The sequence below is a fragment of the Perognathus longimembris genome, chromosome 2 (genome assembly GCF_023159225.1).
Source record: "Perognathus longimembris pacificus isolate PPM17 chromosome 2, ASM2315922v1, whole genome shotgun sequence".
NCBI lineage: Eukaryota > Metazoa > Chordata > Mammalia > Rodentia > Heteromyidae > Perognathus > Perognathus longimembris.
In genome coordinates, this window is record NC_063162.1 from 154,558,264 (window position 1) to 154,585,704 (window position 27,441).

Consider the following 27,441-nt stretch of genomic DNA (forward strand, 5'->3'; position numbering starts at 1 on the left):
TTTTGCTCAGGGCTAGCACTCTACCACTTGAGCCACAGCGTCACTTCTGGCTTTTCCATATGTACGGTGCTGAGGAATCGAACCCAGGGCTTCATGTATGTGAGGCAAGCACTCTACCACTAGGCCATATTCTCAGCCCCTATATTGAGTTTTGAATGTTTAACTCACTTTGTCTATCTAGTATAAATTGCAGCTGGTATAGGCATATAATTCTTTTTTCAACATGATGTACAGGGGTGTTATAGTTACATACTTAAGGTAGTGAATACATATACATTTTTTGTCATACTTGTTACCACCTTCCTTATTTTTCTCCTTCCTTCCTTTCCCCTAACCTCTCAACCCACCCCCATTGCTTTCTTCTTTTTTTTTCAAAAAAAAAATCTTCCCCTTGATGTACATTGTCAATCTAGTCTACAGTGCTTAGGACCTCTATGATTATTAACCGTAAAACAATTCCTTCCAGATTGGGTGATATATACATATACATTTCTTTTCCTTTGCTTAGTGTAATCTAATTCACAGGGAGACCAAAAAAGGTCAGTCTTGGAAGAAAGGCATCAAAAAGTAAAACACAAACACTAATTCATATGTACATAAATTAATATCAAGGCTGTAAAGAACTCCAAAGATAAGGAAGCAAAGGACTTCTTTGTAATTAGTCTTAGAGAATTTAAAGGACTGTATATACCCTTTATGTCACATAAGGTGCATACATGTGCACATCTGAAAGAAGCTGGGAGGAGGGTACAGAATGAGTAGAAAATGGGAAAAATACAATAGAAAGGGCCCTATAGTTGGAATGGACACTGATGAGAATATATCATTCTTTTTATACTCGGTTGAGTTTGACTCAGTACAAGTTTGTTGAGGATTTTTTTTTTTTTTTTTTTTTTTTTGTGGCCAGGGGTTAATCATGGAGCTTGAACTCAGGACTTAGGCACTGAGCTCTTTTGCTTAAGGCTAGCGCTCTACCACTTTGACCCCCAGCTCCACTTCAGGTTTTCTGGTGGTTAATTGGAGATGAGTCTCATGGGGACTTCCTGCCCGGGCTGCCTTTGTACCACGATCCTCAGATCTCCTGAGTAGCTAGGATTACAGGTGTACATTTATAAGACATGCTGGTCTGTGGTTTTCTGTTCTCATAATATCTGTGTTTGTGGCTAGGGTGGTGTTGGCCTTACTGAGTAAGCTTAAAAAGTGCTCCCTTTGCTCCTGTCCTCCAATGCAGTTGCAGAAAGCTGTGTCATCTCTTCCTTAAATGCTGGGCAGAAGTTACCATTGTGAATGCCTTCTAGCACTACCTACGCTGGGTTATTTTTCATTTTGTTTTGTTTTGTTTTTTGTTTTCAGGAGGTTTTTAACAGTTGAGTCAATTTCTTTGTGAGATATATAGACCTATACATATTGTCTCTTTCCTTTGCTGTGAGTTTTGGCAGCTATGTCTTTCTAGACATTAGCTAGGTTATCAAATTTATGGGCACAAAATTATTTATGATATTCCTTAGATATCTTTTAGGTGTCCAGGGGATCTGTAGGGTTGTCTTTTCTATTATTTCTGGTTCTAATCATTTGGGCTCTTTGTTTTTTCCCTAGTTAGCTGAGCAAGGGGTTTATAGGTTTATTGGTATTTTCAAAAACAAAAAACGAATAATCTACCCGGTTAGAGGCAATGAGGTATCCTGACTAATACTTGGGTCTTACAGGTATGGATAGGTGGTACAATAAGACTCTGTGTGTAGCATGATGGATACATTTTATGACATTATTTATTGCATATCATTTTGCTGGAGGTAAAAATAGTGTAAAGTGGGCACTTCACTGATCTCATTCCTGCGTTCTTTTTTTTTTTTGGCCAGTCTTGCCACTTGAGCCACAGCGCCTCTTCTGGCCTTTTCTATATATTGGTGCTGAGGAATCAAGCCCAGGGCTTCATGTATATGAGGCAAGCACTCTTGCCAGTAGGCCACATTCCCAGCCCTCATTCCTGAGTCCTAAGTCTGTGCTTCCATCTTATACTAAATCCTCCTCTGATCTTGACACAACTGCTTCCAATCCACACTGGCTTGTCTCTTTCCCACCTGCCTTGAATTTGTTCTCTCTACTCTGTCTACTTTTAGATGACAAATATATCTGCTCAGTTGGGATCATTTTTCTTCTTTCCCTTAAGTCTCAGTCACCATCATTCTCCTGGACTCTTGTAGTGGCCTCTCCATCATCTCTGTGGTTTTCAGTCCTTCCCCCTTTGCACCTCATGTCTTTTCTTGCCTTCAGGCAGTACAGTGACTCCATCACAGGCTCCCCCACCTCTAGGATGAAGCTGCAGTTCCTCTGACTGAAGAGGGAGATGTTCCAAGTGTCGTCTGCAGCTGGTGGGCAGCTGTCTGGATTCTGAACATGGATGTGGTTTGGCCGAGTTGCTTTCCTAGAAAGGTACCTCTGAACTCCATGTGAATCAAGAGGCGTGCAGTAGGTACCATAGTGCCACTCTGAGAATGAAGAGGCATGCAGTGGTCCATAGTGCCACACTCAGAATCAAGAGGTATGCTGTGGTAGCCACACTGAGAATGAAGAGGGATGCAGGAGGTACCATAGTGCTACACTGAAGTGAAGAGGCATGCAGTAGGTAACATGGTTCCACGCTGAGAATGAAGAGGCATTCAGAGGGACCATAGTTCCACACTGAGAGTGAAGAGATGAGGCATGCAGTAGGTACCATAGTTCCACACTGAAAATGAAGAGGTATGCAGTAGGTACCATAGTTCCACACTGAGAGTGAAGAGGCATGCAGTAGGTACCATAGTGCCACACTGAGAGTGAAGAGGCATGCAGTAGGTACCATAGTGCCACACTGAGAGTGGTAGGATGAAGGGAACTTGGGCATAGGGAGATTGGCCATGCAGGGATGGGCAAGAAGGAGTTCTGGAGGATCCTGGCATGTTTGTGATCATAGGATATGTAGAGCAAGATTCCCAGCAAACATGTGGATAGGGCAAGTGCAGTTAAGAGGAAGAACAACTTTTGGAGGAATTTTGTGTGTGTGTGATACTTGACATTTGAACCCAGAGGCTCATACATACTAGGCAAGTACTCTATCACTGAGCTATACCGCCAGCCCTTTTGTTTTGTATTTCAATGTAGGTCTGGGCTGGCCTTGGGATTCATGATCCTCTTACTTCTACCTCCTGAATATTTGGGTTACAGGTGTGTGCTCCCGTGCTTGACAAAATAGTTTCAGAATCATCTGTTGCATTCTGCTTTCCTGTTTTCCTGGAATCCTAAAAACTGTGGCTACTCTATTTTCCTAGGAAATTCTTACTACCCCTTGAAGCCCAGGACAAGACCCTGTGGACATTCTGTATAGCTACCCCACACCTCCAGGACCCAACTGAGCTCATCACTATAGGACTTAGAATACTCCTGTTTCACTTCTGATGGAGTGGTGCAGTTACTGGCCTGGCACACTCAAGTACTGGGTGCCGCACCAGAGTCTGTCTGTGCCACCTATTCTTGTCCCTGCTTTGTGGGCCTCTCAGGTGGTAACACATGGAATCTGTGGCAATTCAGGCAGAACCTGGACAGTGCTGTGTACTGTTTTCTGTTCGTTGTTGATGGTACAGGTGGCGTGTATCACACAGTGAGGAGCAAGTTCATGGTGATAAACTAATACTGCACATTACAGTTTACTTGTGCATTAGAGGGTTTTTGCCATTGGAATTGAAGAGATTTTTCCCAAACGATATGTTTATAATCATTTCTGTTATATATGTAAGTTAACAGGGTATTTTGCCCCTCATTTTTCCTCCTCCTCTTCTACATTTATATTCTTGAATTTGTGTGTGTGTGTGTGTGTATGTGTGTGCATGTGTGCATGTGCGTGTGTGAGTGCATGTGCGCAGGTCCTGGGACTTGATCTCAGGTCCTGGGTGCTGTCCCTGAACTTTTGCTCAAGGTTAGCACTCTACCACTTGAGCCACAACACCACTCCAACTTTTTCTGAGTAGTTTGCTGGAGATAAGAGTCTCACAGACTTTTCTGCCCAGTTTGGCTTCAAACCATGATCCTCAGATCTCAGTCTCCTCAGTTGCTAGGATTACAGGCATGAGCCACCAGCACCCATGTTGAATTTTTTTTGATAATGAAAAAAATTTTTTATTGGAGGTACTGGGATTTGAACTCAGAGCATTATGCTTGCTTGGCAAGCACTATACCACTTCAGCTATGCCCCTAGCCCTTAAATTTATTTCTTAAACTGATACTTAGAAGCATAAAACTTGTATACATTAATGTGATACCATATGTTTGATGCATGTATTCATGGTATATTGCTTAAATCAGGTTAAATTCTCAATTATTTATCATTGGTTTATGGTGAAACTTTCAATTCTAGTATTTTGAAATGTTATAGTATTACAAAGATGTTACTTTTATAAATATATTTTAAAATTAGTAATTTCAAATGAATATTTGAAAACATACATATTTTCTAAGAAATACCTAAGTTTATGACTGAATTTTCTATTTCCTGTTTAATTTATGCCTCCAGGAAATTGGAAAGGAGGCCAATGATTTACAGAATGCTGGACCTGATGAAATTTCAGCCAATTTTGAAGATGATTTTGAAGTATGTATAAAAAAAGTTTTTTCTCAGCTAGACAGTAATCCTTTTTTTCAATTAGCAATAATCGCGCCTCGGATAAACCTCATTGGCTACAATACTTGCACTGTGCAAAGCTTGACAGTAATCCTTAAAAATCAGCTTATATATGGTAACTTAATAACCATTTTTTGTTTATTATACTTAATACTTTATATTGGATAAGGTTTGATTGAGGTCTAGTTTTCTATAAAAAGCTTGCTCTATTTCTTTTTTTTTTTTTTTTTTTTTTTTTTGGCCAGTCCTGGGCCTTGGACTCAGGGCCTGAGCACTGTCCCTGGCTTCTTCCCACTCAAGGCTAGCACTCTGCCACTTGAGCCACAGCGCCGCTTCTGGCCGTTTTCTGTATATGTGGTGCTGGGGAATCGAACCTAGGGCCTCGTGTATCCGAGGCAGGCACTCTTGCCACTAGGCTATATCCCCAGCCCAGCTTGCTCTATTTCTATTAAAGCTAACCAAGATGATGCAATTAAATGATTTTACAATTTAACTTATTTTAAGAGTTTGGAAATCAAGTACACATGTATATGTATGTTTATATGTATGTATATGTATATTTATGTAACCATAAACAGATATACACTTTTAGCATAATACTTTTAGCATAAATGTTCACACATTAAGAGCTCTTAGTATACCTGGCTTTGTATTATGTGTTTCATTTTAGAGAGACAAATACAGTGATATTCACAGATTTATAATTTATTTTATTTTTTTATTTATTCTGCCAGTCCTGGGCCTTGGACTCAGGGCCTGAGCACTGTCCCTGGCTTCTTTTTGCTCAAGGCTAGCACTCTACCACTTGAGCCACAGTACCACTTCTGGCCATTTTCTATATATGTGGTACTGGGGACTCGAACCCAGGGCTTTATGTATATGAGGCAAGCACTCTTGCCACTAGGCCATATTCCCAGCCCCAGATTTATAATTTAACAACATTAAAATCAGTGAACTTCCTTGGCTGTAAGGAGGAATTTGCCAATTTCAGATTTCACAGTGTAATGTTTTGTTCTGTTGGAGTATTACTTAATGCATTTGTCTTAAGGATTGCCCAAATCATTATTGTTGTTTGTAGGATTATGAGGATGACTTTGAAGTTTGTGATGGAGATGATGATGAGAGCAATTATGATCCTGACTCACAAGAAAAAAGTGAAGAACTTCCTCTAGCCCAGAAAAGGGAAATACAAGAAATTCAAAAAGCCATCAATGCAGAAAATGAAAGGATTGGCGAGCTATCTTCAAAACGTTTCCCAAAGCAAAGTCGGGTGGAGTGTGAAAAGCAATTCCAGGCAGGTGTGTGAGACAGTGATAATCACTGGTATCCAAGAGCTGATGAGCCATGTGCATAGTAGCTGATGAGCTGTGTGCATAGTAGCTTGAGTCCTACCCAGGTGGGTAGGAAACTGAGAACATTATATATACATCATGGAAACACTAGGCCCCATGTCTGTAATTCCTGCAAGCCATTCGTGGGGAGGAATTTTGCCTACTAAGGGTCACTTTGTAAAAAGGGGCTGTTAGCTACCTTCTGCCCAGCACTGAAGTAAGAGGTGGCTATGAGCTATCAGTCACCACCCTGAGTGTGAGGCTGTGCCCAGTTTCCTGCTCTGCAACCTCCTACAGGGTCTGTGAACCCCAGACCTTGTTTATGGTAGTGTCTTGAATTTCCACAAAGGTGCAGTCATGGTTGTTGGCAGGAGGCTCCCTAAACCCTATGAAATGGGCCAGCACTATAGGGGCTCAGAGAAACGCCACCCATACAGCCTGTCAGGAAGTATAAGACCAAGAGCCTTTGGTCAGGGATCCCTTACAAATTAGGACTGTGCTTCCCCCACATTCTTGGCATCTAGGCAGAATAAATTACGTATGAGAGTAAGAATAAATATTTTTTATTATTTTTTTTTTTTGGCCAGTCCTGGGCCGTGGACTCAGGGCCTGAGCACTGTCCCTGGCTTCTTCCCGCTCAAGGCTAGCACTCTGCCACTTGAGCCACAGTGCCGCTTCTGGCCGTTTTCTGTATATGTGGTGCTGGGGAATCGAACCTAGGGCCTCGTGTATCCGAGGCAGGCACTCTTGCCACTAGGCTATATCCCCAGCCCAAGAATAAATATTTTTAAGTCATTTAAAGGGAAAACTGTGATACTTGATAAAATTTGCCCTAAAGAGTAGACAGAACAGTATTAAAATATTATTGTGAATAATAGACTCCTTTAAATGATCTTATACTCAGTAATGAATTCATTTAATTATAATTAGTGTTTAGTATAATACAAAAATGAAAGTCTGAAAGAGTAATCATTACTAATAATTTGTTGCCTGCCTCAGAGGTTGGGTGGATATTCTATAAACATATAGTTAGAACTACTTTGAGGCTATGGGTGATAGCACTAGAAGAGGTAAGAGCCACCTCATTTTGGCTGTGTTGATGGTCTGAGCTCCAGGCTCGACCCCACAGTTCTGCTGTGGGCAGCCATGCATCCTGACTACACCACCACGGGCAGGGGCTCACCAGCACTCCACTCACCTGCTGTGACTTTCTAAAGAGAGGGCAAAACTCCTTTCTTAGAGTTCCCGGTCTTAGCAGATCTAAGAATAACCAATTTTTGGTATTCATTTCCTACATTTATACTTATATATCCTTATTAGCCTGGTTTACAAAATTAGTATTTGCAACCATCGGTATAAAGTATGAATTATTCGCTGTAAGTCTCCTCAGTGTTGAGCTAGTGTGGGTGACCAGAAAGATCAGCATAGAGAACTGAAGCTGTGATTTGTGCTGTAGGAAACAGCCGAGAGTAGTGCTTCATCATGTTCATTCTGGGTTTCCAAATCCTGGCTCTGACACTTGCTAGCTATGGCCTGGAGCAGTTACTGAAACTCTATACGATCATTAATTCAACCAAAGGGTAGAACCTTTGAGTTGTTATTAACTATAAATAATCTTATATATATGTATGTTATATAATATATATATATAAATATAGTGCTTAAAGGTCTGCCATATACACACCAAGTTCAAAGCAGTATTGGCTGTGACTGCTATTAAGTTACTGCCATCTGTGGCTAGTTTCAAAGTGTTTATTTTTTTGTGCCACATCCGAGGCTTATAAACATCATGTCCTGTCCTTTCTCAGAGAAATAAACAACTAGCTAAGTAATTTTTTTTTCTTTTCAGCATTGGAATTTGAACTCAGGGCCCTGTACTTGCTAGACAAGTACTCTAGCACTTGAACCATGTCTCCAGCCCTCTTTTACTTTAGATTTTCAGATGGGATCTTGTTTGCTTTTTTGCCCAGGGCTGGCTCTGGCCATGATCCTACCTATATCTCCTTTGTAGGTAAGATTACAGCTGTGAACCACCACACTAGCTTATTTGTTGAGATGGAGTCTCAAGAAGTTTTACATGGTGGTCTTGAGCTGTGAGCCTTATAATAGAGGGGTTACAGGGTTAGCTGTTGCACAGTGATAAGTAACTGGTGAGTGCTGGCCCCTGATACAGAGGTGTCTTCTCTGCCCCAGGAGTATCTGTATTTGTGTCTTAAAGATGGTGTCCGTTTTCTCACTTTAAAGCTGGGACAGTGAGTCTCTGAAGTCTGTGAGGTACTTTGCTGTCAGCATCAGTATGCCAGAATGTAAGTGTGGGCTTTAATTGTTGTTTTTTGCCAGTCTTGGAGCTTGGACTCAGGGACTGAGTACTGTCCCTGGCTTCTTTTTGCTCAAAGCTAACACTCTACCACTTGAGCCACAGTGCCACCTTCTGGTTTATGTGGTGCTGAGGAATTGAACCCAGGGCTTCATGCATGCAAGGCAAGCACTCTACAGCTAAGCCATATTCCCAGTCCAGAATTTAAGTGTTTATGAACAGGAGTTCCTCCTGTCTGTAGAAGTTCTGACACTGAGAACTTGAAAGTGCGGAGTTGAAATAACTACTCATGCCACAGAGCAAGTCCTGTGTAGTGCTCAGCCTCAGACTGGGCCTTCTGACTCACACCCACGGTGGCCTCCTGAACCATGCTGTTCACACCATTGGCCTTTGTTGTAGTATCAGATGAGATAATGTATGGAAAAGAGCTCTGAAAGTTCTATAAAACTATAAGATGGTAGAGCTGTTAATTCTGCTATTCATAAATTCAAACACACATGTCCAAAAGGAATGAAAAGACAGATTTCTACAATTGAAATAAATATATGAGCAAATAAATATGTGGACATGCACAAACAGGAAACTACAGGACTCCTTAGGGGAGGAGGTCATTCCACAAGGAGTGGAAAATTGAGTTGTTTATCACAACATGATTCTTTCCTGTCAACCCTGTAATTAGTTAATCACCTCTTTGGAAGTTTTACTAAATTTTCTGGTATAGCTCAGGCTTGCGTTCATCTTTGTGCTCTTTGATAGGTTAAGTCAGCAATTCAGTATTAATTTATACTTATATTTTAGCTATTTGTTCTTTATGTCCCATTTCCCTGACTGTGGAATACAATAGTCTCTTCTCATTTGTAGGGACATGTTTTCCAGGACCCCCCATGCACAGGATGCCTGTGGTAGCACCAAACCTCCTGTGTACTATGTTTTCTCCTGTATGTCCATATAGCACAGAGAGAGAATAGCAAAAACTAGTAATAAAACAGATCAATTGCAGCAATCCGCTGTAGTAAAATTTGCCTGATGAATGAAGTGAGGTGAGTGACATGCACTCTGACTTAATGTTCTGCTGCTGTCCACCTCATGATACACCAGAGGGTGGCCACCTGCCTTGAGGAACTCTGCACATGGATCTGTGACAAAGTCCATATCAGGAGCCTTTAGTGTTGATGGCCTTCAGCTTCATGTAGAGACTTTTTGCAGTCTTTTTGGAAGAAGACTATAATTGGAAGTTGTGATCTCTTACTTTTTTAACTCATTATTAAAGTGTTGCTGCAGAGGTGATGATGAAGTGATTTTAGTGCTGCATTGTACATGAGGATTCCATTCCACAGCCTTGTCCTTTCATTTCTGTGCAGTGTGTAATGCCAATTTTGGTAACATCCACACTCCTTTAGCTTCATTTCTCCTTTATCTCCCCTGTAGGTGACTTGGCAAATTGTTCCAACTTCTCTTTCATTAATTCTTCTGGGTAGCCCTCTCTATTTTCTTCCACTTCATCACTTGGTGACAGGACCTCTTCCACCACTTTGTCTTGCTGGCTAATTTCCTGACTCATGGTGGGTCTGAGGAAGTTTTTACAACCTATCTCTGGCTTCTCTCCATAAACCCTTCCCAGTGTCTGATGTAATCATCCCTTGAAGCAGCCTGGAATGATTCCCCAGCACCATGTGGAGTAGGCTTAGGGCTGAGATGTCTCATTGTAAAAACAAAATAGCTTGTTATCCATATCAACTGCCAGTTGGATGTGATCACTGCTGGGCAGGTGTATGTGGCCTTGACACACTGGAGGAATGCCAGTGAAGGGATGAAGCAGTGAGGTCCTATGTGGAGATCAACACAACCCTGACATTTTCATTTTCATAGAAAACAGATTAAGGACAGTTTAGTGCCCACATTTCCTCTTCCAAGTATTTCTTCACTTCTGAGATGACAGATCAGTGGAACAAGCACGTCAGGCAGGTGGCTGTCACCCACACCTCCTGAGTGTGTTGCCAGAACACAGGTGACTAGTTTCTGTGAGCATGTGGTTCTTTGCTCTACATAACATCTTGGCTCATCACGTGATCCAGGACTGCTGTATGGTGTGTTACTCTACCCTTCCAAGATCCCCACAGAGCCTCCTTTTTACTGTTAGGAGTGCCTTTTGCATTAGACGTCCTCCAGGAGCCTGGGTCCAGTGCTGTTGATGGTATCCTTTCTCCTCAGGTAGCTTCATCAGTGGCTTCTGCTGCAGCAGCTGCTGCTTCTGCAGACAGCCTCATGGCAATGTTTACACTTTCAGTCGAAGCCTATCCCTGAGGCTGTGTGGCTGTCTCTGACTTGCAGTGGCTTGGCACCCCGCATGTCAGGGAACCCCTTGCTGAAATGTTCATCAGCTCAATGCTTTGTGGTGCAGCAAATTACTGAACCCATTTTCTGCTCATGTCTTCTGCTTACCAATTTAATGCCTGTCTGTCTTAGCCAGCCCCCATCATTTACTGCCTGTAACTGGCAGCTTGGGGTGCAACAGCAAAGGTAGCATGAATTTTAATGTTCCTTCACAATGTTGTAGCTAGAAGATTTGTTCTACCATACATCGTGACAACCTTAACATGTGGTTTTTAAATTTCCCTAACATTGAAAATTTAACCTTTGCACTTAAAAACACTTTATGGCTTTTCTTTGGCAGCACTGTGATATCAAGACACTTACTTGATAACAGATATCTAGTGAGTGACTAAGGGTGGGTAGCAAATAAAGGATGAGTATGCTGGACAGAGAGATGTTTTTCTTAGAAAGGACATGGGAGATGTTACCACACTTCTCAAAACAGCATACAACTGAAACCTAATATTCTTGGAAGTTTCCACTTAATATTTTCATACTAATTGTCTGCAGGCAGCTGAAATCTCAGAAAGAGAAACCACTGTTAAAGGGTGACTACCAAGTAATCTTTCTATTTTTAGTGGGTTCCTCCCCCAAGTTACCCAAGTTGTGTGAGGTAAGGGCTGAAGACTGCATCCTATATCCTTAAATATTTCTAAAATTCTTTTTTTTAATTTAATTTATTTATTTATTGAACAGAAATTTTTTTGACAAGGTGTTGTGCAAAAAGGGTACAGTTACATAGTAGGGGAGTGTGTATATTTCTTGTGATATCTTACGCCCTGTTTTTCTTTCCCTTCTCTAGGTTCTAAAATTCTTAGTAGTGTGTTTGTCACATATAATAGATGATCAGAAAAACTTGCCTTGTTGTTTGGACATTTTAGATAAAGTCAGCAGAAGCAGAACTTTCAAATACAGGGGCCATTTATTGTTATTTATTATTGTTGTCAGGGGAAAAACGGACATGAGTATGAGTGTTATCTGTGCTTCTAATTGTTTTAATCTTGATTTTAGCTTTTATTAGATTAGAAGAAATATTTCATTGTCACAAAATAGCTTTTTTTTCTCTGTACAGATGCAAACAATTCCCCTTCCAGAACTCCTGTTTGTGGAATTTTTGTGGATTTTGCAACAGCCTCACACCGTCAAAAGAGTCGGAGTCAGGCCCTTAAACAAAAGTAAGTATATTGGGAACTTTGCCTAAGTTGGTTGTTATGATTGTATATGTGGAGGGGGGGTATTACTAAGGATCAGCCTCAGGTAATCCTTTTCTTCAACCTGCTTTTCATAATAGACCTATGCATTGTGTTTTCACTGTTGATGGTTTAGGTATATTTTTATTTGCATGAAAGTTCTCTATGTGTTCAGACATTGTGCTTACATTGCAGATACTAGCTTCTGAGTACTTGGTGCTTGCCATCTAATATCTGTGGTAAATGCATAGTACTGTTGAGGAGTCATCCTTGGGCATCCATGGCCAGTTTTGGCTGAGCCTGGATTGCAGTCAGACGTTTACAAATTGTGGCCAGAAACCCAGTAACTGGTGTGATTGTAGCTCACATTGTGTTGCTCACATTATATTGCCACCATGACTTCTTTTTCAGGTGAAGATCTGAGGTGAAGACAGGCAATGACTAAGAGCACTAATGCTACATGTTACTTTTATTTTGTGTTACCAGGCACTGCTCTTTCCATGTGGTGTCCTAGGATCCTCACATAGTCCTGTTCTGCAGATAAGGAGAAAGGTTCCAAATCAGCATCTGTTGAATGACCGTGTTAGAGTTATTGTTGCTGTGTTAAAGTAGCTGTACAAAATAATTTAAGTGAGGAAAGACTTTCTTTGGTTCACAATTTCAGAGGTCTTGGGTCATTGTGATGGGGAGGTGATAGTGGGGAAGAATAGCTCACATCATCAGAAAACAGAATGAGCTTTAAAAGCATCTTGGACCCCCAATCTATGGGACATGCCACCCATATGTAGAATGAATCTTCACTGCTTAGTTAATCCTCTCTGAAGAAGCCCTCAGAGATGCACCTAGAGGTGTGCTTTGCTGATCTGTTAGGTACTTGATAATCCAGTGTAGTTGGTGGTCACCATTCCTTAAATCATAACATCCCACTTGTGACCCCAATAAGCCCATATCCAATGCACCACAAAAAGTCACTCAGTCCTTCTTCAAGGATTCCTAAGGTTTTGATAGTTGCAACATTGTGCCAAAGTTCAAGTTGACACCTGTTAAATTGTAGTTATATATTTATAGCATGTAATGGCTCAGAGTAAGCAATCCCATTCCAAAAGTGTGGAACAGGGGCATAGAAAAGAGAAATGAGACCAAAGCAAGACCAAAATCCAGTAGGGAAAAGATGAGACCCTCCATCATCTGGATCATACAGTAGCATGGTGTGAGCATCCTGTGGCCTTTCCAGCAGCCCACTGGCTACCTGTAGCTTTCCTTAGCAGACATTCTATGTTCCTGGCCTCTCCTAACCCTCTTCTACATCCCCACACCCTAGGACTCCATTGCTTCTTAGGTTTCATCCTCACAGCTTCACATGGTACCCTCCTAAGGACAGCCCAAGGGGAACAGACTCTTGTCACATGTTGCCTAGCTTCCATGACCTAACTCTTGTATTTGTAGTTTGCCTGAAAAACTTGTATCACATAGATGGTACCAAGGTCTGCCACCAGCTTGAGCAGTAGCCTGGCCCACTTGGGCCATGGCTTTAGCATCTTCTGCGTACCTGGGTGGATGAATGTGAGACATACTTTGATAGATAGCCCTGTCCACTGTGTGAACCTCAGTGTTCTCTTCTTCAAGAAACATGTTTCAAATCAGATGCTGATTGCTCATGCCTATAATCCTAGCTACTCATGAGACTGAAATCCAAGTATCATGGCTCAAAGCTAGCCCAGGCAGGAAAGTCCATGAGATTCTTATCTCCAATTAACCAGCTTTGTATCAGCCTTGAAAAGAAGAAAAACCACTAAGAGCATGAAGCCCTGAGTTCAAGTGCCTGGACTGGCAAAAAAACAAGGGGGAGGGGGGAGGTAGAAGGAAGGAAATTGGATGGTGTTTCATATGAGTTAAAACCTTAATTATACCTTACTTGCAATCAATGGGATCTTGCTAAAGGAAAGATCCTTGAGGTGTCTTTCCTATTGATTCAGCACTTGGCTTCTTTTTAATGTCTTTAATCTTTTTAAGCCATGCTTTCCTTGTTCCAACTTTACATATGCTTCTTTTCTGGGGAAACTGCCAATCTGAATCTTTCTGCCCTACTTTTTGCTTACAGTTCTTATTGTCAACTTGGTGAAAAGCAGCCAGCAATAAACATGCCACAGCTGGATTCTGGGTTGCCTTGCAATTCTCTGCTAGCTTCATTACTTCATTACTTTGAAATTCAGCCTTCCACAGAGTCTCAGGGTATGGATAAAATGTAGACAAATTCTTTGTGACAATATAATGTCAATTGGCTCTAGTCCATTCCCCAATTAAAGTCTTCATTTCTTTCTGAAACCTACAAAACTGAGGCTTTACTCCACAGTTTTGACTGCATCTGGTGTTCCAGGCAGTACCAGCACCATCCATTAAGCTCTGGAACCAACCCAGATGCCCTCCATAGACGAATGGATCAGGAAAATGTGGTACATATACACAATGGAATTTTATGCCTCTATCAGAAAGAATGAAATTGCCCCATTTGTAAGGAAATGGAAGGACTTGGAAAAAATTATACTAAGTGAAGTGAGCCAGACCCAAAGAAACATGGACTCTATGGTCTCCCTTATTGGGAATAATTAGCACAGGTTTATGCAAGTCACAGCAGAGGATCACAAGAGCCCAATAGCTATATACCCTTATGATCACATAAGATGATGCTAAGTGAAATGAACTCCATTTTATGGAAATGATTGTTATATCAGAGTTGTAACTACTTTCAACATCCCATGTGTATCTGTAGTTTCTACTATTGATGATGTTCTTGTATCACCTTCTTGTGATTGTATCTACACTATCTCTGTAATCTTATCTGAGTGTATGGGAAACAGTGTGTACTGGTATTAGAATTAGGAAATCCAAAGGGAATACCAAAATTGAGAGACAAAGGGTAAAATAAGAGAAACAACAACAAAAGCAATACTTGCAAAACTGTTTGGTGTAAGTGAACTGAACACCTCAGGGGGGGAAAGGGGGAGGGGGAGGGGGGTATGAGGGACAAGGTAACAAACAGTACAAGAAATGTATCCAATGCTTAACGTATGAAACTGTAACCTCTCTGTACATCAGTTTTATAATAAAAACTTAAAAAAATTATACATGTCATTCAGAAAAAATTATAGTCATCAACTGCAATATTCATGTTTTTTTCCAAATGTATATAGAATTATCAAAAAGATTGTATGTTGTGAACTTGGGATTGAAATGATAGAGTATATTGTCTGGCCATAATGGAATTTAGCTAGACATTAATAAAAGAAAATTAGAAAATCCCTGAAGTTACAAAATTAAACATTCTACTTTTTAGTAAACCGTGAGTCAAAGGAGAAATCAAAAGAAGAAAGATTTCCGTACTTTTTTGTGTGCTGCTGAGAGGTGAATTTTGCCTTGTGCTCTGCCACTGAGCCACATCTTCAGCCCATCACACTTAATGTTGTGTTAGGCTCAGATGCCCTGTATTGAGCACAAAAACCACATCACCTGTCAGTGCACATCTGTCCCTTACATAGTCACTGTACAGCTCCTACTTTTCATTTTAAATAATTAAATACTACAGGCTCATACTGAAATGAAAGGTAAGTCCTTGCCAATTACCTACATTAAATGCTAAGCTTCCTTCCTTCTGTATCCCCTGTACTTCCTTGTGTACATTATTCAATGTAACTTTCTTTCCAATTTATCTTAAAGGACAAGAAGTACAAAACTACTCCGGCTTATTGACTTAGATTTTTCATTCACTTTCTCCCTCTTGGATTTGCCTCCAGTAAATGAATATGATATGTATATCAGAAACTTTGGGAAAAAAAATACCAAGCAGGTTAGTACAATATGTGTTGACTAAGTGACAGAATGCAAGTGAAGTGTACTTTTGTACTGCCTTCGTGTGTCAAAAATGTTAGAATTTTGGGGTGGTATGCAAAGGGTGCAGTTTGATGAGGTGGGGTGTGGGGGGTACAGTTTGATGGTGTGGGGTTTGGAGGGTGCCATTTGACCAGGTGGGGTGTGGACGGTACCGTTTGACAGGGTGGGGTGTGGAAGGTGCAGTTTGAAGGAGAAAGGGTACCTTTCATCATATGGCATTCATTAACTAGAGAGATGGTATGAGTATGAAGTCTCCAGATGTCCTGAAGCTTGAGGAGCAGGAAATAACAAAGGCATGGATGCAGGGACATTTCTAGCCTTTAGTACAGTATCACATCCTACAAATGATTTGTTTAAAGTGAAATAGAATGCCATGTTTTGTTTTGGTCTTGGGTTCTAGGTGAGTACATACAACCATAGTTGTCCATAGACAAGTCTTACAATGCAGTGATCTTAAAGTACATAATACTGTGCTTTCCCTGATCTGGATCCACTTTAATATCCAATCATCTCCAAGGCCTTTTACTCTTGTCTGCATGCCAGGCTGCTCTGCTATCTTACTTATAATGTTCCTCCCCGCCGCCAAGTCGGCCTGTTTTCTACATAAATGCTGCCAGTGTAACTTACGCTGGACTTTATTTCCTTTTCCTTTTCCAGAGTTACTGAAATCCATTTTCTTCTTTCCAGTAGTGTTTTTTTAGTCTTACTTAGGAAATAGTCTAATTTTGTAATATAAAGTTTGTGAAGTCAGATATTATACTTGCCATTTTTCTTATATATTCCTGGCTCATATCAACAATATTCATATAACCTGTTTGGTATACTCTCTGAGCAATACTTTTTGATAGGAGAAAGGTTGCTGAAGCAGAAGACTTGACAGTTTCTTGTTTTGCATCTGATTTGCTGTAACCTTGAGTAGATTAGCTTCTCTGTTTTCTTCATCCTAAGGCTAATAGTGGCAAAATCATCTTTACTGAAGTAGTACTTTTATGTGTGTGTGCTTGTACTGAGGCTTGAACTCAGGATCTAGGCCCTGCCCCTTAGCTTATTTGCTCATATCTAGTGTGCTACTATTTGAACTCTAGCTCCACTTCTGGCTTTTTGGTGGTTAATTGGAGATAGAGTCTCAAAGACATGCCTGTCTGGGCTGTCTTCAAACAGTGTTCCTCAGATCTCAGCCTACTGAGTATACTAATAGCTTCTTTCTATTATTAGTCTTTATTTTTTATTACCCTTAAGTACTTATACAAAGGGGTTCAATTGACCATGTCAGTTTGAGATACAAAGCATCTTAATTGATGCACCGACGTTCTAAAATGCAAAAATTATAGTTTTGCAAAGTTGGTATGTTCTGACAAAGCAGCATATATAGTTTACATGTCAGCTATATATAGTCTTTTCAAATTAAACTAAATTATTTACTGTGGGTGTTTTTTGTTGTTGTTTTTTGCCATTCCTGGGCTGGGACTCAGGGCCTGAGCACTCTCCCTGGCTTCTCTTTGCTCAAGGTTAGCACTCTGCCACTTGAGCCACAGCGCCACTTCTGGCCGTTTTCTATATATGTGGTGTTGGGGAATTGAACCCAGGGCTTCATGTATATGAGGCAAGCACTCTTGCTACTAGGCCATATTCCTAGCTCCTTACTGTTATTTTTTTAAAACACTTTTTTTTTTGTCAGTACTGAGGCTTGAACTCAGGGCCTGGGCACTAGCTCTGAGCTTCTTTGGCTCAAGGCTACACTTGAGCCACAGTGCCACTTCTGGCTTTTTCTGTTTATATGGTACTGAGGAATCGAACCCAGGGCTTCATTCATGCTGTGCAAGCACTATGCTACTAAGCCACATTCTCAGCTTTGAAAACACTTTTGAACTTAGATCTAATTTATTTAATGTTTGAGCCACAAATAATCTATAGGATCCTTATATTTATGCCATAATATTTTATTTATTGTTTGTTTGGTTGATGGATTGATTGTGCTGGTAGTAGGGCTTTTAACTGTCTTGTGCTTTTTTGCTCAACTTACTTGCCATGGCTGGTACTTTACCAGTTGAGCCACACCTCTACTTGAGCATTTTGCTGGTTAATTGAAGATGAAGTCTTGAGAATTTTTCTGCCTATTTAGGCTTTAAATTGAAATCCTACAGGCTTCAGCCTCCTGAGTAGCTAGGATTTTTGTTGTTATTTATTTATTTTTCATACTTACATTTTTTACAAACTTCAAAAGTTAGGCCAAGGGGTTATGATTTAATATGTCTTGCTCAGTCACCTGTTCTGTCATTCTTCCCCATCCCATTTGCCTTTTTCCCTCAGATTCATTTTATGTTTCCCACATATGTTATCACAAAGGTGCACTGTGTTCTGGTTGTTTCCCACATATGCACATGTACAAATATGCTATCATATGCATGCACTGAGTACTCTGGTTGATGATTCCTATGGCTGCTATCACACATGTACACATATGCTATTGGATGTGTACATACATGCTATCACATGTGTGTGGTGAGTACTCTGGTCAAGTATTCCCACATACATACAGGTACACATATGTTATCACATGTGTCCACTGAGTACTCTGGTCAATAACCCCACATATGCCATCATACATGTACACATGTTATCACATGCATGCACTAAGTACTATGGTCAATGACCCCCCCCACCTATGCCATCAGACATGTACATATATTCTATCACATGTGTGCACTGAGCACTCTGGTTGATGACTCCAATGCATGCCATCATACATACGCTATCATGTGTGCATGGAGTATTCTGGTTGATCTGGTTGATGACCCCCCCACACATATGCCATTATACATGTACACATGATATCACATGCATGCACTGAGTACTCTGTTCAATGACCCCCACATTTGCTATCATACATGTACACATATGCTATCATGTGTGCACTGAGTACTCTGGTCGATGACCCCCATGTATGCATCACACTTGCATACATTTGCCTTCACATATGTGCACAGAGTCCTCACATGCTATCACAGATGTACACATGCCATTACATGTGTGTACACATGGTATCCATCACATGTGCGGTGAGTATTCTGGTTAATGATTCCCACATATGTGGTCATATGTGTGCAATGAGTATTTTGACTATATATAGTCACATATATATGCATACACACATATGGTACCACATATGTACATTGAATACTTGGGCTGTCTTTGTCCCCAGCTCATTTTCCCATTCATCCAGAGGAGCCTGGTGTGAGCCACTGGTGCTTGGAAAAGATATTTAGTCGCAACACAAGTGAAAATACTGTTAGGCTTGAAACTTCCAAACTTTGTTTACTTTTTTTTTCAGCATTTTTCAATTTAATTTTTATTGTCAAGGTGATGTACAGGGGGGTTACAGTTACATACATAAGGTGGTGAGTACATTTCCTGTCAAACTTGTTACCTCCTTCCTCATTTTTCTCCCACCTTCTCTTCTTCTCAATCCCTCCCCCCAAGTTGTATACAGTTAGTCTGCAACATACTGTCTTGTATCACTGTTGCATTGGTTCTCCCTTTGTCCTTTGTCTCACCACTTTGATGATCCCCTTCCCTTCCCTAATTCAGATAAACATATTATAACACCCAGGGTGCCAAAATCAAATATAGAGACAAGAGGGGCTAAACCATAGAGAAGAAAAACGCAAGAGCAAAGAAATAATTTCATGTAGTACATTTAAAATAACAACAATGATAAAACACTTGTTTCATTATCTTGGAGTTAATTTCGCTTAGCATCATCTTATGGGATCTTACGTACATAGTTATTGAGCTGTGTGACCATCTGCTAGGACTATCCTAGACATATACTCATTATTACCAATGAAGGAAACCATACAGTCTATGTTTCTTTGGGCTTGGCTCACTTCATTTAGTGCTCAACATCTCTGACCATAAAAGAAATGCAAATCAAAACAACACTGAGATTCCACCTCACCCCAATAAGAATGGCCATTATAATGGGCTGGGGATATAGCCTAGTGGCAAGAGTGCCTGCCTCGGATACACGAGGCCCTAGGTTCGATTCCCCAGCACCACATATACAGAAAACGGCCAGAAGCGGCGCTGTGGCTCAAGTGGCAGAGTGCTAGCCTTGAGCGGGAAGAAGCCAGGGACAGTGCTCAGGCCCTGAGTCCAAGGCCCAGGACTGGCCAAAAAAAAAAAAAAAGAATGGCCATTATCAAGAAAACTAACAACAACCGATGCTGGTGGGGATGTAGCCAAAAGGGAACACTACTACACTATGGGTGGGAGTGTAAACTTGTTCAGCTACTCTGGAAAGCAATATGGAGGTTCCCCAAAAGGCCCAGTAACCCCACTTTGGGGCATTTACCCAAAGGATCACAAACAAGGCCATCCTAAAGCTATCAGCACAGCCATATTCATTGCAGCATTATTTTCCATAGCTAAAATATGGAACCAATCCAGATACCTCTCAGTAGATGAATGGATCAAGAAATGATGGTATACATACACAATGGAATTCTGTGCTTCTATTAGAAAGAATGACATTGCCCCATTTGTAAGGAAATGGAAAGACTTTAACTTTTAAAAATGTTGTAATTATTTTTTTTTCAGTAATGTCAGTGGTTCTGGAATTCAGACCAAATGTTAATGCCAACATATCTTTGTTTTTAAGGCATATGTTCAGTATAATGATGATAATGTTGAAAGAGACGTGCAGACTGAAGACATAGAGACCAGGGAAGTGTGGACCCAACACCCAGGAGAAAGTGCCCTTGTCTCAGGAGGTAACACTGCTATGTTCCTCTGCTTTTTAATAGTAGTTGCTTTGTTTCTTGTTCATTCTTTTTTTTTTTAGAGGGTGTTGTACATTCTTATGTGTTTGTCTTTGGTTTGGTTGTTGGTATAAGACTGTGGAAATAACCCCATGTTCCTTTATGGAAATGAATTGGCTTATGCTGACAAAGATTACAGCTGCTGAAGTACAGGAAAGATTAAACCTGCCCTGGTTAGGATTTGTAAATACAGAGGGAAAAATTCTACACTGCAAGCAGACACCTCACGCTGGACACTTGTGAAACACACAGTGCTAGGAGATGGGGAGACAGTCTGTCCTCATCAGAGTAGAATTCTTATTTCTTAAGTACAGTTTGCCAGTATATCTCATCAGTATAGCCTAGAGATCCCATGGTTCTGCCAAGTACCTATATAATGTTAAATACTTTGCAGGCTGATTTTTTTTCCCCCTTGGGGAATTGTCTGTATGTGGTGATTTATGTTATGCCCTTTCCTCACTGTAAGTCAGTAATGCAAGCTGAGCATTCCTTACCTGGAATGATGAAGACAATTCAGATCTTCATATGAGGGATGCTTAATCTGAATACATAAGTGTTACACTTACATAATAAATTGATTCCTTTGACTGCCTTCCTTAAAGCTTTTATATAAGATTTAGAGGACAGATTTATATAAAACAATATGCATTTTGGGGGGCAATCATTAAGAGATCTAGAGAATATAATGCAAAGTATTCTGACATTTTCTCTTAGGGTTCTTAATATTTATAACACCTATTTGAACTCTAATATATGTATGACATGGATATTTGAAAGTCAGCTTTACTGATTTAATTTAACCTATATTTTTAGGTAGTAGGGACAGAGATATCTCTGATGCAGCAGCTGTACTAAAGATTGATACTCCAAGATTATCCAGTTTTCTCCGGGCAGCGTGTCAGGTATATTGTGTTGTATGATTATCCTGTGTATAAGTGCTTAAGATTCATTCTGTATAGAATCTTAGGAGCTACTAAAACTTTAGACACTTTTATAGCTTAGATAAAAATCAGAATCAGTTATTTTCATGTATCTTCTTACAAATTATTGGTACATTAATTGAGCCCTGGTATACAAAGTAACACTAGGTAAATATGTACTATCTATGCGTTAGGACTAGGTAATACTAATTTCTTACATTTGAAAAGAACTTTAAAATAACTTAAGCCAAACATACTGAGTTGGCACAGCAGGCATAAATCTAAGGTATTTGATTTTGCTCATGATTTAAAAAATTGATTATAGAGATTTAAAAATACATACAAAGATAAAAGGATAAATATATGAGGCCCATGTCCTTCAGTAGTCACTACCTCATGGGACACTTGTTTCATCTGATGATTCCATGAGTGGTGATCTACATATTCAAGTAGTTAACCAATATCAATAATAACTTCTCCATATATTGTAGTGCCAACTTGTGAAAGAAAGGGGTCTCTAAAAGAATTATTAGTAACAATTTTTAATGTTTTAAAATGTAAAGTCAAGGTTCAAAAATCCTTAGTTGTCTCACAGTTTCTTTTTTGTTTTTTTGTTATGGGTCATATGGTTGGGTCATGTGGGCACTCTACCACTTGAGTATACCCCCAGTCTCAAAAAATTGTCATATACGCTCAGCACTTAAAATAGAGCACAAATAAATGGCATGACATTATTCACATGTTGATTTAGCTTAAGCTGTTTCATCAGGGTTCGTTATAAATACCTGTTAGTTACTCTTGGTCATCTGCTGCTTAAAACCTTCATTAAACTGGTATGACTTTTTATGATTAGATGTTTTAGTATAAACTGGGAAATGAAGAAGAGATAGCATGTGGGTACACAGTTGTCCCTCACTACATCGTGGCTCACTCATTGTGGGTTCGCTGCATCGTGGTTTTTTGAAAAATAAGTAAATATTGATCCCTCACCTATTGTGGACTACATCCCAGTGACCCCCATGATTGGTAGAAATTACGCAGCAACAGTAAGTGACCCGCAACACAGCGAGGGACAACAATGTAACACTGCTGCTCCTGAAGTAGGTGAGGAATCACTGTGATGTAATGAAGGACTTACGGGATGGAAAGGAAATGCATGAAGACAGGAGAGGGTCAGTGTGGGGCGTGTTCGCACACTCTATCAATACTACATATTTATCCTTTTTTGAATTCTTTAAAATATATTGAAAATATATTTTATATTTTTTTCTAAATCACCAAACTTGTGGAAGTTAGAGAATTATGACATTACACAGTCTATGATTTAATATTTTCTTGTTAAAAAGTTCTACATTTAATTTTTACACTTATTCTGAATTTTAAAAAAAGGCAAAGTATTGGTTTGTAAATTCATAAACATCATAAACTTGGATACATTTTGTAAAACAACTTCACAGTTTTACTGTAGAAAAAAAAATATATATATCATTTTTTATTTTTTTTTTTTGCCAGTCCTGGACTTGGACTCAGGGCCTGAGCACTGTCCCTGGCTTCTTCTTGCTCAAGGCTAGCACTCTGCCACTTGAGCCACAGCGCCACTTCTGGCCGTTTTCTGTATATGTGGTGCTGGGGAATAGAACCCAGGGCCTCATGTATACAAGGCAAGCACTCTTGCCACTAGGCCATATCCCCAGCCCCTAGAAAATATTTTTTAATATTTTGATTTAAGTAGTTGTACAAAGCATTGCCATTCAACAAAGAAGTTTATGAATATGATGGGTCTTGATCAGTACCACTACTTTCAGCATTGTCATTTATCCCTGACCCCTTCCTTCACATTTTTAAATTTTGTAGGATATCCTCTCAACATTATCCTACCCTTTTCAAATACCTGTTTCCTGGTGTTTATTTTGTTGAACATTGATTTAGCCTTTCTAAGAAATTACAGTTTGAGTTCTCCCCTGAATCTACCAGGTGTTTTTTTTTTCCAGCCCTAGGGCTTGGACACAGGATCTGAGCACTGTCCCTGGCTTCTTTTTGCCCAAGGCTAGCACTCTACTGTCAGCTCTCACTAAATACCCCTGTTCACTCACACTAGTGCTGGCCTCACTAAACACCCCTTGTTCACTCACACCAGTGCTGCCTTCACTAAACACCCCTTGTTCACTCACACCAGTGCTGCTCTCACTTAACACTCCTTGTTCACTCAAAACCATCCTATTCTCACTAAAGATTCTTTATTAACTCACACTCATCCTGTTAGTTTTTCCTAAACTGCTTCTCTTCACTATTTCCTCTTTACCACATCAGTTTTGTTAGTTCTTATGAAAATTCCCACTCCCTGAAACCAGCCCTGTCAATTTTCCATTACCACTTTCTTTTTCCTTACACCAATCCCGTTAGTTTTCAGTAAACATTCCTGACTTTTGTACATTAACCTTGTATTGTAAGTCTTCACTAAACATTTTTCTTCCTCATAACAAGTCTGTTAAGTTTGCAAACAATTACTTATCTCCTCATACAGATCCTGTCAGTTCTTATGAAATATTTCCCATCTTTCTCACACTAAATCCTGTTCTTCTGACTATTTCCACCTTCTTCACAGTAGTCCTTGCCATTCTTCCTAGGCCTTCCCTGTTAGCCTTGAACTAATCCTGTTGGATCTCACTAAGCATTGTCCACTTCCTCACATCTTTCCTGTCAGTCTCAATTCTTTCTCTTCCCCTTCAGTTCCTAAAGGCAACTTTGTTAGATCACTTGTCCTGACTTAATACTGACTCAGAATACCAGAAAGAGGTGGTGGTTGCCTGATTTATTTTTTATTGGTTGGATATGCAGTCCATTTGTTACACTTGAGTTTTTTCTTTTTTTAGCAGTGTATTTAGTGAAAAAAAAACCACATAGAAGTTGAAATAAAGGTCAACACTGGCATTTATTTTAAGTTACCTTTTGTAGTTTCCATTATTATGCTGAAAAAAAACAATCAGAGAATAAGGGTTTTTTTTGTTGTTGTTGTTATTGTGTGGAGGGGCCAAGCATTTATATGTAGAAATTGATATCATGCAAAGGAATTTTTTTGGAAAACACAAATGTATTATTAAAAAAAAACAACTCAACTTGTTTCTCAAAGGTGGTTGCTGTTTTGCTTGAAGAGGACCGTTTGGCAGCCAAACCCAGCTGGCAGCTCACAGTTGAAGATAATTCCCTACATGTTAGTGACAGTTCCTGTCAGCTGAACACTGACCTGTCATTCCTTCAAAGTAAGAAGCCTTTCCTTAATGAGGTCTTAAATCAAACGGCTAAACATGGAGTGGAAATCATCTTTAATATTACATTTCATTTTAAAGTAATGAAGTTTATTGTATATAAAGCAGAAATAGACTCATGTTCTGCAGAGTGGCAAAATGAATGACTAGCTTTATTGTAGACATTTAATGTTTTTAAATTAATATGGTTATAGAACAAAACAGGCTAAGCAAATGAAGTATATGGTATCAAACACAGTATATAATTTTATATATTTATTAAAATCAGTTTAAACTTCATTTGGAATATAAGTTGCAAATTTCTTTATTTAGTAGCTTTGCCTTTTAAAATGTGGCCAGTGATGTGCCTTGTGGCAGTGTGGCCCTAGTTTATGTGAAGCTGTGACTGAAGAAGTAAGAAAGAAGAGGTAAGATTGAAGTGGTAAAAAAAGCAGTGGAATTTTCTTCAAGAGATTAGGGTGTAACTGTGCTCCAGTCATGGGCAAAACCTGACTCTTTTTATTTTTTTTAATTGATTTATTTTCAAAGTGGTATACAGAAGTGTTACAGTTTTATACGTAAGGCAGTGAGTACATTTCTTTTGTTTGTTTGTTTGTTTATGAGTACATTTCTTATCAAACTTGTTACCTCCTCCTTCATTTTTTTCCCACCTGCCCTCCTCCTCAATCCCCCCCCCCCCCAGTTGTACAGTTGGTTTACAGCCTTTGTCTTGTAAGTATTGCTGTTGTATTGGTTCACCTTTTATCCTTTGTCTCTCCATTTTGATGTTCCCCTTTCCTTCCCTTCCCTTCCCTTCCCTAGTTCCAATAAGCATATATACAATACCCAGGGTATCAAAATCAGTTACAGTGACATCAAGGATAAAATCATAGTGAAGAAAAATAAAAGAAAAAGGCATAATTTCACATAGTACATTGAAAATAACAGCAACAATGATAAACCACTTGTTTCCATAACTTGGAGTTCATCTTGCTTAGCATCATCTTATGTGTTCATATGTACATAGCTATTGAGCTATTGTGATCACATGTGGTTTTTTTTTTGTTGTTGTTTTTTGTTGTTTGTTTGTTTTGGCCAGTCCTGGGACTTGGACTCAAGGCCTGAGCACTGTCCCTGGCTTCTTTTTGCTCAAGGCTAGCATTCTACCACTTGAGCCACAGCGCCACCTCTGGCCTTTTCTATATATGTGGTGCTGAGGAATTGAACCCAGGGCTTCCTGTATATGAGACAAGTACTCTTGCCACTAGGCCATATTCCCAGCTCCTAGACATGTGTTAATTATTATCAATGAGGGAAACCATAGAGTCTGTGTTTCTTTATGTCTGGCTCACTTCACTTTTTTTCTAAGTCTTTCCATTTCCTTACGAATGGGGTAATGTCATTCTGAAACCTGACTCTTGCTACTTATGCTAGACATTTCCTTCTCCTGCCTTCTATTTAGAACTTGATTCACATACATTCTTCTATCCTTTTTAACATTAACCAAGATGGCACACACTGTTCTTTTAAAAAATGTTCTCATTCTCTGGGTTCTGGTAGATATACCCGTAATCCTAGCTACTCAGGAAGCGGAGATCTGAGGGTTGCATTTCCTGCCAGGCTGGGCTGGGCAGGAACATCCGTGAGATACTTATCTCCAATTAACCACCCAAAAACCAAAAATGGTGTTTTGTTTATTTCAAAAGCATCATCCTTTAGGAAACCAGTAAATCATTGAACCTATAGCACTGGAAACAATGACATCCATATCCCCACACTCCAGTGCACAAAGAAGCAAAGAAAAAGATGTTTGTTCTCCAGGAGCAATTTAGAACAGTGACCACAGATATATAAAAACATCCATTACACATATGCAGAATCTTTCATTAACACTAATGTACATTTGGTCTTAAAGCATTTTTCACATGTGAAAGTAAAGTTCTTAATTATTTTTCTTATTTGGGTAGGTCATTCCACTTTTGTGAACTTAAAATTTCAATTCACTGGTGTGTCAAATCTGTGGTCAGATATAGTGGTACATCAGCCTACATAGAATCTTATCACTCCTGTTGGAATGTGTACCTTATGCATTTATTCAGTGATTTTAGTGGGGGCAGAGATCCAGCAGTAAATTGAGCAGACAGGAATCATGTCTTTATGAAACTTATATTTTGATGGGTCAAATGGACCACAGGCAGACTACACATGCCAAAGATATGATATCTTAGTAAGGAGTAAGTTCTAGGGAGAAAAGTGAAGACAAGCTGGGCACCACAGTGGCTCACGCCTGTAATCCTACCTACTCAGGAGGCTGAGATCTGATGATCATGGTTCAAAGCCAGCCCGGGCAAGAAAATTCGTGAGACTCCTAATACCAATAAACTACTCAGAAAAAGCTGGAAGTAGTGTTTTGGCACAGCACTAACCTTGAGCAGAAGAAGCTCAGGGACAGCGCCCAGGCCCTGAGTTCAAGCGCCCAGACTGGCAAAAAAAAAAAAAAAGGAAGATAGCGATGGACTCACTGTGATGTAACTAGAAGAGATGAGAAAGTGGCCCAGAAGAAACTGGTGTGCTTCCTGTAGAGGTGAGGCCTAGGCAGTCTTTCACTGTACAGAGCCAAGAGGCTGTGGACCACCAGTCAGCTCTACTGAACACTATGCATATGTTCCTAAAAATTGCCACTCTTTGGAAAAGTGCCAGTGA

At 39.8% G+C, this 27,441-nt stretch overlaps 1 protein-coding gene, 1 long non-coding RNA gene and 1 pseudogene across 7 annotated transcripts in view; 1 reads left to right on the top strand and 2 right to left on the bottom strand.

Moving 5' to 3' along the window:
* The window catches only part of Dync2i1 (dynein 2 intermediate chain 1), a 79,599-nt gene that overhangs the window by 32,770 nt on the left and 19,388 nt on the right, over nt 1–27,441 (top strand). For 5 of the 6 annotated variants that reach the window (XM_048340550.1, XM_048340551.1, XM_048340552.1 and 2 more), the window contains 7 exons: nt 4,547–4,624; nt 5,733–5,952; nt 11,748–11,850; nt 15,580–15,709; nt 20,414–20,525; nt 21,387–21,475; nt 24,624–24,753. In XM_048340550.1, coding sequence (XP_048196507.1) covers nt 4,547–4,624; nt 5,733–5,952; nt 11,748–11,850; nt 15,580–15,709; nt 20,414–20,525; nt 21,387–21,475; nt 24,624–24,753 — 862 coding nt within the window. Of the gene's footprint in view, nt 1–2,313; nt 2,434–4,546; nt 4,625–5,732; nt 5,953–11,747; nt 11,851–15,579; nt 15,710–20,413; nt 20,526–21,386; nt 21,476–24,623; nt 24,754–27,441 lie in introns of all 6 variants that reach the window. The other variant, XM_048340548.1, reaches the window with a different exon arrangement.
* Nucleotides 318–26,124, bottom strand: LOC125347363. Its single transcript, XR_007210155.1, has 2 exons — nt 26,091–26,124; nt 318–503 (listed from the first exon to the last, which is right to left on the bottom strand). It is a non-coding gene; the product is annotated as an uncharacterized LOC125347363 (long non-coding RNA).
* LOC125347496 lies at nt 4,540–4,736 on the bottom strand (annotated as a pseudogene).